The 12,698-nt window shown below is 34.7% G+C and overlaps 2 protein-coding genes across 2 annotated transcripts; both read left to right on the top strand.

Annotated features, from left to right (window-relative positions):
• The first annotated feature begins 1,103 nt into the window (after positions 1-1,103).
• LOC122581753 (protein TOC75-3, chloroplastic) lies at positions 1,104-6,263 on the top strand. Its single transcript, XM_043754025.1, has 7 exons — positions 1,104-2,332; positions 3,109-3,330; positions 3,413-3,520; positions 3,817-4,008; positions 4,115-4,363; positions 4,977-5,231; positions 5,754-6,263. Exons 1-7 carry the CDS (start codon positions 1,184-1,186, stop codon positions 5,991-5,993), a joined length of 2,415 nt encoding a protein of 804 aa, XP_043609960.1. The 5' UTR covers positions 1,104-1,183; the 3' UTR covers positions 5,994-6,263.
• A 1,171-nt stretch (positions 6,264-7,434) lies between these two features.
• Positions 7,435-8,596, top strand: LOC122582493 (transcription factor LUX-like). Its single transcript, XM_043754895.1, has one exon. The coding sequence runs from the start codon at positions 7,608-7,610 to the stop codon at positions 8,373-8,375; it is 768 nt and encodes a 255-aa protein (XP_043610830.1). The 5' UTR covers positions 7,435-7,607; the 3' UTR covers positions 8,376-8,596.
• The last annotated feature ends 4,102 nt before the right edge of the window (positions 8,597-12,698 follow it).

The following is a 12,698-nucleotide window of genomic DNA, read 5'->3' as shown; positions in this document are numbered from 1 at the left end:
TTAGAGTAACCAAAAAACATTTCAAAATATACAATTTTGATTAACTTTTTCCTTAAGATTTTTATACACGCAATCAAAGATTTCTTGCGACATTGTGATCTATTTGTATGCATGTTTTTAGAACGTATGTAGGCAGAGGCAAACAATTGTTCGGAAAAACATAAACAAACATACAATAAGGTTTTAGGTTCGGCCCTTTATTGCTAGAAAGATATACAAGAAACGTGTCCTACCTATCAAGTATCGAACCACATTAAATAAGCATTTTACGTTTGATATATGTAACATTCTTGATTGTGGTTTGTTATCTTTTGTTCATTTGGACTTTGGTCTATTTTTTAAGCTGATGAATGTTGCAATGCAATATTAACTTTGTATTTGCTAGATAGAAATTTCAAAAGAAGCAGCAGGTGTTTTTTTTTGTATGTTTTGTATATTTATTTGTATTTGATGGTTTGTGTTTGTTTGCTACAAATTAAGTTTTCAGAAGCAAAAAAAAAAAAAAGCCAATCACCAGAATTTAGAATACCGGCTGGTATTTACAAAAGGAAAAATCATATATGTTATTGAAAGCATATATAATACTCTCACAATCAATCTTCTTCAATTTTGAAAACGTAATGAATATAAAATTAGTCCCTCTTTAATGTGAGGGCAATAAGAGTGGTTAAATGATGTTGAAAGCATATAAGTTAACCGTTTTACAAAAATAATGATAATATCGACTTACAGAGTATTAGTATTTAAAACTTTGATATTCAAAACGTTTGCAAGATATACAACATTATAAAATCACTTTGAGATTTAGAAAAAAATATGATGATTTTGTTGGTTATTTCTAAAAATACTTTATATATTGAATTCCGTTAATTTTATTTTCTAATCTTACTCTTATTTTAACACATGTTTCATTTTCTATATAAAAGAATTTCTAGGCAATTATTTTAGCATAATTTACCATTTCCCTAATTTTAATACTCCATAATATGTTTCTTTAAAAAAAAAAAAAACATATAAATGTCGATATGACTTTTTTGTATTATTCGAGGTCAAATGATTTAACTAAAAAATTTCAATAGTATATCTCGTCCGGTTTACACATACAGACAGACACTGGACTCACCTAACTCTCACTCATAAACCCTTATATTTTTTTTTTCTCTATCCCTCTCTTATCTCCAAAATGGCGTCAATCGCCTTCGGCACCGGCCAATATTTCACTCTCCGTCAACCTCGACACCGTCAAGCCTTCACAAATCCCCCGTCTTCCGCTTCTCTCACCACCACCACCACCACAAAAACATTTCGCTGCGAACAAATTTCATCTCAAATCCCTAAAAAACCCTCACACCGTCAAAACTCAAAATCGCCGTTATTTTCCCTCAAAAATCTCGCTATCTCCGCCGCCGCCGGTGTTTTGTTCCACGCCGCGTATAAAAACCCTGGCTTTCTAGGCGGAGGTAACGGCGGTGGTGGCGGCGGCGCCGGAGGCGGCGGAGGTGGTGGAGGTGGAGGTGGTGGTGGAGGGTGGTGGAAACGGTGGCTGTCTCCGGCGGCTAATGCCGATGAGAATCAATCGCCGGAATGGGATTCACATGGATTGCCGGCTGATATAATGGTGCAGTTAAATAAATTAAGTGGATTTAAGAAATATAAAGTGTCTGAACTTGTGTTTTTAGATAAAGTAAAATCTTTAATTGTTGGTTCTGATGATTCATTTTTCGAAATGGTTTCGATTAAGGCGGGTGGGGTTTACACAAAGGCTCAGTTACAAAAAGAGCTAGAGACTTTAGCTACTTGTGGAATGTTTGAAAAAGTCGATTTAGAGGCGAAAACTAATGCAGATGGAACTATTGGACTAACTGTTTCATTTACTGAGTCAACTTGGGAAGAAGCTGATCATTTCAGGTGTATAAATGTTGGTCTAATGCAACAATCGAAAGCGGTTGACGTCGAAGAGAATATGACTGAGAAGGAAAAGGTTGATTATATGAGGAACCAAGAAAGGGACTATAGGAGACGGATGGAAAAGGCGAGGCCTTGTATGTTGCCGAAAGCGGTTCATGGGGAGATACTGCAGATATTAGGACAAGGGAATGTGAGTGCTAGGATGTTGCAGAATATTAGAGATAGGGTTCAGAAGTGGTACCATGATGAAGGGTATGCTTGTGCTCAGGTTGTGAATTTCGGGAATTTGAATACGAATGAAGTCGTTTGTGAGGTTGTGGAAGGGGATATTACTAGAGTTGTTATTCAGTTTCAAGATAAACTTGGGAATGTGTGTGAAGGGAATACTCAAGTTGGTGTAGTGAAGAGGGAATTGCCTAAGCAGGTAGTTCTGACTTTCAATTTTAGTTAGTATGTGTTTGTTTGTGTGTAAAATAGTTCATGTGCTTTTTCTTTCAGCTGTTTTAGGTTTTTCATTTTTGGTTTTGCCATAGTAAGTATTCGATTAGTTACATAGATATTATAGTAAAAGACCAATAGCTAAGGAATAGTGTTTTGATCAGATTACTTTAACACAATAGCAAAATGGTATTTTGTAACAAAGTCACTAAGTCAGTATTCAATATACAGAAATGGATTTGGGATAGAAATGTAGGCTGTTGTTTTTATTCTAAGTTGATGAAGGTTTTAAAACCAAAGTGTGACTACTTTTTGAGCAGTTTTTGTGAAATGAAAATCAGAACACTGACAACATTGCCAAATAGTTAGTGAAGCTTATGATCGCATCAATAATTAGCCCATCACACTGCCAATCACATGAGTCTGTGGGAGTTCTACTTGATATCCGATTGGCAGTAGAGGGAGTATTTAATAAGCTTTGTATGTGGACACTCATTTTTACAATTGTCTCTGTGGGACATGAGTTTGCACCCAACATGTGAGATAAGAAAGGGTGATCTTATTAGTAGTATCAATTAAATTATATAGAGTTTTCATTATAGAGGTAATGGACAGTATGAGTTTGTTTCTTTCATTGATAGTTTGCAGTCTTTCTAGCTATTGTTTTGATACAGGAGTTTACACGCTTGATGCGCTTTTATGTTTACGTATAGTATCATAGATCTATTCTTTAATCATGCAATGTGATATTTTGGCCTGCAGCTTCAAAAGGGTAATGTTTTCAACATTGAAGCTGGGAAGCAAGCATTGCGTAACATCAATTCTCTGTCTTTATTTTCAAATATTGAAGTCAATCCACGCCCAGATGAGAAAAATGAGGGAGGTATCATCGTAGAGATCAAACTTAAAGAGTTGGAACAAAAATCAGCTGAAGTCAGTACTGAATGGAGCATTGTTCCTGGACGGGGAGGCCGTCCTACTTTGGTATATTATTTTACCATATTGTTTATTGATGTAGTGTGTTTTCCAACTATCGTTAAATGCCTTTTTGTTATGCAATGATTAGGCTTCGCTTCAACCTGGTGGAACTGTTTCCTTTGAGCACCGAAACATCAAGGGGCTCAACAGATCCCTTCTTGGTTCTGTGACTACAAGTAGCTTTATTAACCCTCAGGTGTGTGGTCTTATGGTTATTTCTTTCCGGTTCTATGGGGTAATATTGGGTTGGATGTGCGAATAGGATAGAAGATTAAAAATGCTCATTCTCTATGGGTTTTACTGCAAAAAATGTTGAATAAATTGATTTAGTAGGCCTTATGCATCTAAGTTACCCTTTGGGTAACTTTTAACATGTTGTACTTGTTTTTGGTGATTTTTTTTTTTACCCATGGAAATAAAGCATAGATCCTGAATCAACCTAGTTTTTAAGTAAAAGAATGTAGAATTGGTGGTAACATGAACTTTTTGCAGGATGATCTTGCATTTAAGCTTGAGTATGTGCATCCTTACTTGGATGGTGTATCAAATTCACGAAACCGCACTTTGCGTACAAGTGTCTTTAACAGCAGAAAGCTCAGTCCAGTCTTCACAGGTGGACCAGGGGTGGATGAAGTTCCCCCAATATGGGTTGACAGAGCGGGCATCAAAACTAATATTACCGAGGTACGTTACTGAATTGTTAAAGTATTCTGATGTATGTTTCATCGTCACTTGTGAGCTATGTTGAAAGCATGTACGATGTCTTACGATAAATTTTGCCCCGCTTCAGAATTTCACCCGTCAAAGCAAGTTTACGTATGGGGTTGTAATGGAAGAGATAACAACACGTGATGAAAGTAGTCATATTTCTGCAAATGGTCAAAGGGTTTTGCCAAGCGGTGGTATTAGTGCAGATGGCCCCCCAACAACGCTTAGTGGCACTGGTGTAGACCGTATGGTATTTGGACAAGCAAATATTACACGAGACAATACCAAATTTGTAAATGGAGCAATTGTTGGGGAGAGGAATGTGTTTCAGGTCAGTCTTCTATATACACTTGAAGTGGCAAAGTTGGGTGGTTTGAGTAACAAACTAAGTTGGGCTGGGCTATGCCGACCCACAAATACTTTTGTGTCTTCTGTCTTTTTTAGATAAGTTTCATACATATATAAATAATGTTTTAATTGTATCTAAGGCACTATATTATTGCAAGGATAAGCTACTTTTAAAATAAAGCGTTTTAGGAGTTTTTATGCATATTGGATCATGTTCAGCCTGTTTGAAAACCGTGACTCATTCAGGCTGTTTCCAGTTTAACCATTAATAAAGTTTCCCCATACAACTAGTTATAGGTAAAATTAATAAAGTTTCCCCATACAACTAGTTATGGGTAAATTTTAACAAAATTAACATGGTTACCCATTAAAGGATTTAAATTGTCTCATGTAAATCAATATAAGTTTCTTTACTTTCTTACAATCTATTTGTGGCATGAAGGTCGTCCATAATAAGCTATAAATTGCAAGCTAATCATCATTCCATCAAAAGTTCCCCACCCAGTGTTGATTTTTTTTTGTATTTTTCATATATGAAAACTTGAAGTAGTAAGCACCTAAATACCATGGATTGACGCTTATATTCGAATTTGCAGCTTGATCAAGGTTTGGGCATTGGCAGCAAATTTCCTTTTTTCAATCGTCACCAGCTAACAATGACAAAATTCATCCAACTCAAAGAAGTTGAAGAAGGTGCTGGCAAACCTCCACCACCTGTGCTTGTTCTTCATGGTCATTATGGTGGATGTGTTGGAGACCTTCCTAGCTACGATGCCTTCACTCTCGGGGGACCTTACTCTGTGAGAGGTTACAACATGGGAGAAATTGGTGCTGCCAGAAACATACTCGAGGTACATCCACTTTACTTTTTCTTGATCATTAATCCCTTGTATTCTATTGGTAACTCCCAATTACAGATGCTACATATGCATTCAGTTGAAATTTTGTGCTAGTTGCGGAAAATTTGAGAATATTTTAGAAAAACCAAAATTGTAAAAACGTGTTCAATGGCATTGGTTAAGGAAAAAATTTGTGGAAAGCGATCCCACTTTTCGGATCTATTACCAAGTTCTTTAAAAGTCGCCTTTATAATTTCTGCAACTTAACATGCCCTTCTTAGTTTCAAACCTAATGGACTTGGTTAGAAGAAAGTTCTGTATTACTTCAGTCTCATTAATACTGCTAGACTAGACCAAACACAGAGCTTTAAGTTGGGCTGACCTGAAACACTTTCTCTGGAAGTCTCTTAATTTCTGTTGTAATAACTCGAGTGTCACTAGTTAGCGCCTTTTTACCTTCATGAAGTCCAATTCTGTTTCTATTTTTTCCCATTATCTTCAAGCATATCATTAATTGATGACTGATGCTTGTAGCTTGCTGCGGAAATACGTATTCCGGTGCGAAATACTCATGTATACGCGTTTGCCGAGCATGGAAACGACTTGGGGAGTTCAAAGGATGTAAAGGGAAACCCAACTGAAGTCTACCGACGAATGGGACAAGGCTCTTCCTATGGTGTTGGTGCAAAACTTGGTTTGGTACGAGCTGAGTATGCAATTGATCACAACTCGGGGACTGGTGCCTTATTCTTCAGGTTTGGAGAGAGGTTTTGAAGCTTCTTTACATTCTCATTCATATATTATCCGGGATTCAGTTTAGTTTTGAAGAGATTGTGGGGTTCTGGTTGGAAACTAAAGCATCTTGTGTAGAAAATTCGTATTTTTGCTTGCACCAGTTTGAGATTCAACTCTTTTGGCGAACACCCAGTTCTGATTCGTGTGTTAGTGTTTTGTTAAGCATGAAAAATAGTTATTTTTAATGGGTGATATCCTGTATTCACAACTTTGAATTTAGTCACTACTTGACAGTCTAGTGATCTGCAACCTTTTGGTATGTCTTAACTCTTAAGGGATTAATGTCATAACCTCCTTGTGTAGCCTCTGAACTGCTTGATGCTGATGTAACAGTACAAAAGCTGTTCAAAAGGGAAAAAATTTATATAAGAATCATCTGGTTCAAAATAGAGGGTGCGAAATAAATGGGTCAACCGGGTTTAAATAAGGTCATGTTTTGGTCCAACTCACATGGTTGAACAGAAACTTATTTAGAACACTAAGGTATTCAATAAAAAAAATAAAAAATACGAAAGAAAAAAAACACGTATAAATTTCTCAAGAATGCGGCCAGCCAAGAACACATATGATGTTACTAGAACCACATAGCTTGATAAACTCAATGTACTATTTCTTTAAAAGTGTGAAAAACTTCAAAGTCGTAACTCCGTTTCCCCAACAACACATTCGTTCCACCTACACTTTTTGCGATTAGATTAAGAGGGCATCTCAAAGGTCTTTTTTCCAACATCGGCTCCAACCTGCAATATTACAACACCAATGTGGGAGCAGAATATATGATTGGATATTCAAACATCCTTTATTTCAACAAACTCAATTCAATGGCTTGATAGAGTTCAAATGTATTGAGTTCAACTCGAGTTGAAACCTCAACACGATAGAAGGCATTGACGGAACCAATGTAATATGAACTATACTACTAATGTGCTTAGGCATCTATTTGTATTTAATCTGAACAAGTGTGAATAACTTGATTTTATAGTGGATTATATTATTTTTTTTTAGTGTATGTTATCACCTTTCCTTTTTTTATCATTCTTTTTGACTAATTGTAGAGTTTAACATAGTTTAGCTTTGTCTGTGACTGGTTTCAAACTTCTTTTTGACACTCAAAATATGTTGTTGAAAGAAACATGATTTCTTGCCATTAGATTATCTAGGAAATGGTTAATTTGAAAGCTAACTAAATATATAATATAATAGATTTTTTTAAAACATAATTGCACTCACCAAGGGGCATAGTTAAGTTGGTAAACTTTGTATCACGTATAGTAGAATTTTATTACAAGGAGCATACAGTAATTTCAAGGAAATATCATGGGGCGGTGTCCATTAATCAATCATATCCACAATCCATTAAAAAAAAAAAGAGCAAAATATATATATCTAAAAGAATCCATCAATTGCCTAAAAATATCTACTTTAAACACTTTTTCAATACAGCCTTTCACTTTTCCTTCCCAAACAAGACCTCCAACAATAATATATTGGTTGATTAATATCACCTCTCTCAAAATATCTCCCAATAGTTAATCAAAGTTTTTCAATCAATTTTCTTTTGAAAAAAACCAGTAAATAATTCTATAATATTTTATGGCAGAGGAAGTAAGACTTACCGGTGGCCCTGGCGTTGACGTTGATGAACGAGTATCTGAGTGGGAGCTAGGGTTACCGAACTTCGCCGATTTGACGCCGTTATCACAGTCGTTGATCTCGGCGGAGATGTTATCGGCGTTCAGTATTACGCCGGAACCCTACCGGAATATGTCTGACGTCAATCGTGCTTCTCAAGATACACTTTCTGATATCCGAGGTGATAATTTAAATTCAATTAGTACTAATAATAATGATAATAATAATAATAATAAAGGAAATGAAAGTGTGGTGGATCTAACTGATTCTCGGAAATCACGGAGAGTTAGTTACGACGTTGACGGTGACGGTGACGCGGTGGAGGAAATCGATAATGAGTCAGGTATGGTGACAGATAAGGCGGAGCCGGCATCAAAACGACAGCGTTTAGTGTGGACAGCGCAATTGCATAAGCGATTTATAGAAGTGGTTGGACATTTAGGGATAAAAAATGCGGTTCCGAAAACAATTATGAATTTAATGAATGTTGAAGGATTAAGTAGAGAAAATGTTGCTAGTCATTTACAAAAATATAGATTGTATTTGAAAAGGATGCAAGGCTCGTCGTCTTCGGTTTCGAATCATCAGGAGCAGCAGCAGCATATGCAGTTTCCGGCTTCACAGATGGTTAATTATCGCGGTCTTGAGGGGAATGCGTATCCGTATAATATTATGCCTATGCAACATAGGGATTGGTCTGGTTCGGGTTATCAGCATACAAAACGATAACAGATAGAATTGGATCAAGTGAAAAACCCGTGGTTTGTGGAAAATGGGATTGGGTACGCTTGTTGAATGAGCTCTAACGATTAAATGAATAAATTCAAGTTATGTAGTAGTAATTTGGGGTTTTTCAGGGTGAATTTTTCGTTGTTGAATTTTGTTAATAATATTGGATTAATCCTTTGTTATTATTACACTCAGTTTGTATGCATGTATAGTTTGTGTTACTACTCTATCAGTTCATCACTTTTTATGTTTCTCCGCCATTGTAACTCCAAGATTCCTCTGTTACTGCCATTACCCACTTATTTGTTATATCTTCCATTGATTAATCTCACTTATACCACCTCACTCTGATTTCGTGATCAAGTCAAACCCAAGTGATGCCGACTCCACTTGATGTGGGTCTCAACTCCGTGCCGAGGCAAAAGCATACTCTTTGCTCTCATGATGTAATTTGCAAGTTAAAAAATGGTGAATTGATGGACTTCCATGTTGAGGTGACTTGATGACAGTTTCTTCAACTCTACAAATTGATCAACCCCAAATTTATCCAAATGGTTACTGATTTCTAAAGTTGTTAATGTGATTAGACAAAGGCCACTTGGTTTTGTATGATAATGTCAGAATGTTCTGCTGTTGAGTTTTGTTATCACTATACTATAATTGTTCTACAATTCTCACTTCATGCTAGTGACTCAAGATTGAAGATAGAGTTTTGGTACATGTTAACCTTTATATTCATTTAGCTTGACCTGAGCTATTACTAAGCACTAACTGTTTGTAACTGCCCAGCTAACTTTCTAACCATTTAGCTAACTTAAGGTAGTGTCACACATATAGCCTGTGTGGCTGTGTACCCTGTTCGTGATTGACTGACTTGGCGTATTTAAGGGGATGTTAATCTGTACGTATTGCATTCTACGATTTGCCCAGCTCTAACACTGCAACCTGGAAAGTTCCTTTCATTTTCGTTCATATGCTATAGGCCTATAGCTTTCTTGAACAAATGATTATTGTAATTGTGTTCTTCGTGACCAACTAGCCACCCAGGTAACAACAATGTAACGGGCATCAAGCTCACAAGACTTCCAATCTATCGATATTTGTCTAAATTCATTCTTTATGCATCTCTGCAAGAGGAGCCATAATTATTTATGGACTTTGTGATGCATTGTTTTGATTTGTTTTCGACTAAGGCAAGTGTCTAACCAGTTCTTATAGAAATTAAGATTTGGGTTAGCCTAGTTTAGAACTTAAAATTTTGGGATGGCCTCGTGTTATGATGTCCTAATTTTCTATGTCATATAGTGTTATGCATTTATGTCCACCAGAAAACGGCAAATACCTTCAAATCTTTAGATATTAATCGTAAATTTGAACAAGTTAAATCAACTTGCAAAATCGTCTTTATTCTTTTGAAGTTCTGATAGGACAACCTCAAATAATCGAAACTACGAATTTCATGCCGCCCAATGGGAGGCGTAAGTTTTTGAAAACGTTTGCGTTTATGGGTGGGGTTTAAAAAAACCACGAATTTGTGCTAGACAAAAAATATTGAAACCCAACTTTAAAAAAATACAAAAGGAATATACTAAACAAAAAAATAAAAAAGAGAACTAAAAAAACAAAAAGAAATACGAAACCTAAATGAATAAGTTATAAAAAAACAAATGTTACATGTGAAAAAGGTATAAAAAACCAAATGTTTAAAAGAATACAAAGGATATATAATGCAACAAAAAAAAATTTAAAAAGAACCAAAAAAAATAGTAAATAACAAAATATATACCATTTGTTATGAAAAAATGTTAAATGTGATAAAGGTATAACAAAACAAAATGTTACAAAAGATTAAAAAAAGAGATTAATCACGGGAAGACCAACGTATTTTCCCATTTGTACACGGTTGCCCATTATACTTTTTTATTGATGAGGTTTACCCACGTACTTTTCTTTTTTGTACACGGTTGACCAATATTACCGACTATCACAGGTAAACCGGACAACTTTGGGTCAACCGTGTACAAAAAAAAAAGTATGTGGGTAAACCTCATCAATAAAAAGTTTGATGGGCAACCGTGTACAAATGGAAAAGTACGTTGGTCTTTTCGTGATTAATCCAATTTTAATCAACGTTCGTAAACATGTACTTTTTAATCAACATAGCTATATATTATATTGTCAATTGTTTCCTTGCATTCTATTTTCATAATTATGTCCATATTATAACTATACTCTTACACACAACTCAACATCGTTCTAATATAGATCATTTTTAAACCACACGTTAAAAATGAAAATAATACAATTCATCTCGGACGTACAACGCACGGGTCTTAAGACCTCATTACAAAGAAAAAACAAGTTTTGAAGTCGGGCACCAACATTCATTATTATTGGGTTGCAATGATATGCAACATCCACAACGTCAAAATGTTTAAAATTTTTGTATTTTGGGTTTCGTATGAAATATTTGGTTGTTATCCCTTTTTTAGTAAGAAAGATTCGCATGTATTAAGTATGCGAGATCATCCATAAGATATATTTTTTAGCCATACATCACTACTTATTTTTTTTTATTAATCATGAAAAGACCAACGTACTTTTCCATTTGTACACGGTTGCCCATCATACTTTTTATTGATGAGGTTTACCCACATCCTCTTTTTTTTGTACATGGTTGACCCAAAGTTGACTGGTTTACCTGTGATAGTCGGTAATATGGTCAACCGTGTACAAAAAAGAAAAGTATGTGGGTAAACCTCATCAATAAAAAAGTATAATGGGTAACTGTGTACAAATGGGAAAGTACGTTGGTCTTCCCGTGATTAATCCCTAAAAAAACACAAAGTAACACAAATTATATAAAGGCAAGTGGTTAAAGTAATAAAGGAGAAAAAGGAGGGACTGAAAAATAAAAAGCAAAAAAAAGGGGCCAAATTGAAAAAACTCACTATTTATATTATTTATAAAAAAGGCGGGGGCCTTGAACTTGTGACCTCCACCCCCAAAACTATTGAGACCAACTACTATACCAAAAGAACTACTTTCCATAATAACCATCTGAACATGTAATCTACTTTTTCTTTCATAATTACTAATTTTATTATTTATATTAAAAAAAAACAGATAAAGACAAAAAAAAAATTGTTCACATCATATTCCTTTATTATAGTAGATAATATGTCGATCTTTGTCTACAACTTGGATGATTTTTGTTCAACACACAACTTGGGATGATTTTTGTTTTGTCGGGTTCGAATATGTGCTTCCAAGTTGCACCTTCATAATGGAATGATGTGTACCGATTTCACGACTCTTGAAAAAGAAACTTGTTACGTGGACTTGTATAGTTCAATCCTAAGTGATCACACAAGCCAGATTGATGGGAAAGATATAGAGAGAAATATTCACATTGTATGTATTATGCATTAAAAATAAATATAAAAATTCGTTTTGAGACTTTAAATTTATCTTATTTTCTCCTAAAGAAGTTGAAGAATGGAAACTAGTTACGTGGAGGTTTAAATATTATTCAAAAACAAAAATGTATTACATTCGCATGTAGATAAACAACCTTAATAGATGTCATATAACTAGTCTTTTAAGATAATATAAAGAAAAGGGTATTATTTGTGTGGCAGATTTGAGAAAAATGGTAAATTCCAAGTATTTAGGGACAGTGACAAAACCAGGATTAAAAGGGACGGGTAATACAATTTTTTTTTATCGTTGACCTTATATTGACGTAAAATAATGATACTGATTAAAGTGTTACGACTTTTAGCGATTTTTAAAATTTTTGGTTTTTGTAAAGGAAAAATTCATAAAAAGGTAACATTTGTACACAAATTTTCTGTTAAAGGGAACCTATTTAGTTTCCGTCTATATAAAGAATCTCATTTTTAATAATTTCGCAGTAAATGAAATGTCGTTATTTTTTAATGACATCCCTCCGTTAAGTGTCACGTCTCCACTCATCATAAAAATTTCCTATATGTGTTTTTATACACAAAAACACATTCAGATTGCGAAATTTCAAATCAAAACTTTCTTTTATACACAAAAACACACACATATTTATGTATTTCAAAAAACACAAAACACATCCAAATATACTTTTATACATAAAAAAACACACATATATATGTATTTTCAGTTAGAGTCAAAGGTCACATAAGCAATTTCGATGACATGGCAGTGGTGAGTGTGACATGACACTTAATGAATGGCTGACGCTAAAAACGAATGACGTTTCATTTATTGCATTGCAAAATTTTTAGAAATGTGATCTTTTAAATAGACGAAAATTAAATCGGTTCTTTG

Source organism: Erigeron canadensis, chromosome 9, assembly GCF_010389155.1.
Source record: "Erigeron canadensis isolate Cc75 chromosome 9, C_canadensis_v1, whole genome shotgun sequence".
NCBI classification, from domain to species: domain Eukaryota; kingdom Viridiplantae; phylum Streptophyta; class Magnoliopsida; order Asterales; family Asteraceae; genus Erigeron; species Erigeron canadensis.
This window is presented reverse-complemented; position numbering and strand designations above follow the sequence as displayed.

Excerpts from the sequence above, each read along its gene's own strand:
- LOC122581753 (XM_043754025.1), top strand. The coding sequence starts at position 1,184 with ATGGCGTCAATCGCCTTCGGCACCGGCCAATATTTCACTCTCCGTCAA. Across the intron at positions 4,364-4,976 it reads GGGAGAGGAATGTGTTTCAG|CTTGATCAAGGTTTGGGCAT; the intron begins GTCAGTCTTCTA and ends TCGAATTTGCAG. Across the intron at positions 5,232-5,753 it reads CTGCCAGAAACATACTCGAG|CTTGCTGCGGAAATACGTAT; the intron begins GTACATCCACTT and ends TGATGCTTGTAG.
- LOC122582493 (XM_043754895.1), top strand. The coding sequence starts at position 7,608 with ATGGCAGAGGAAGTAAGACTTACCGGTGGCCCTGGCGTTGACGTTGAT.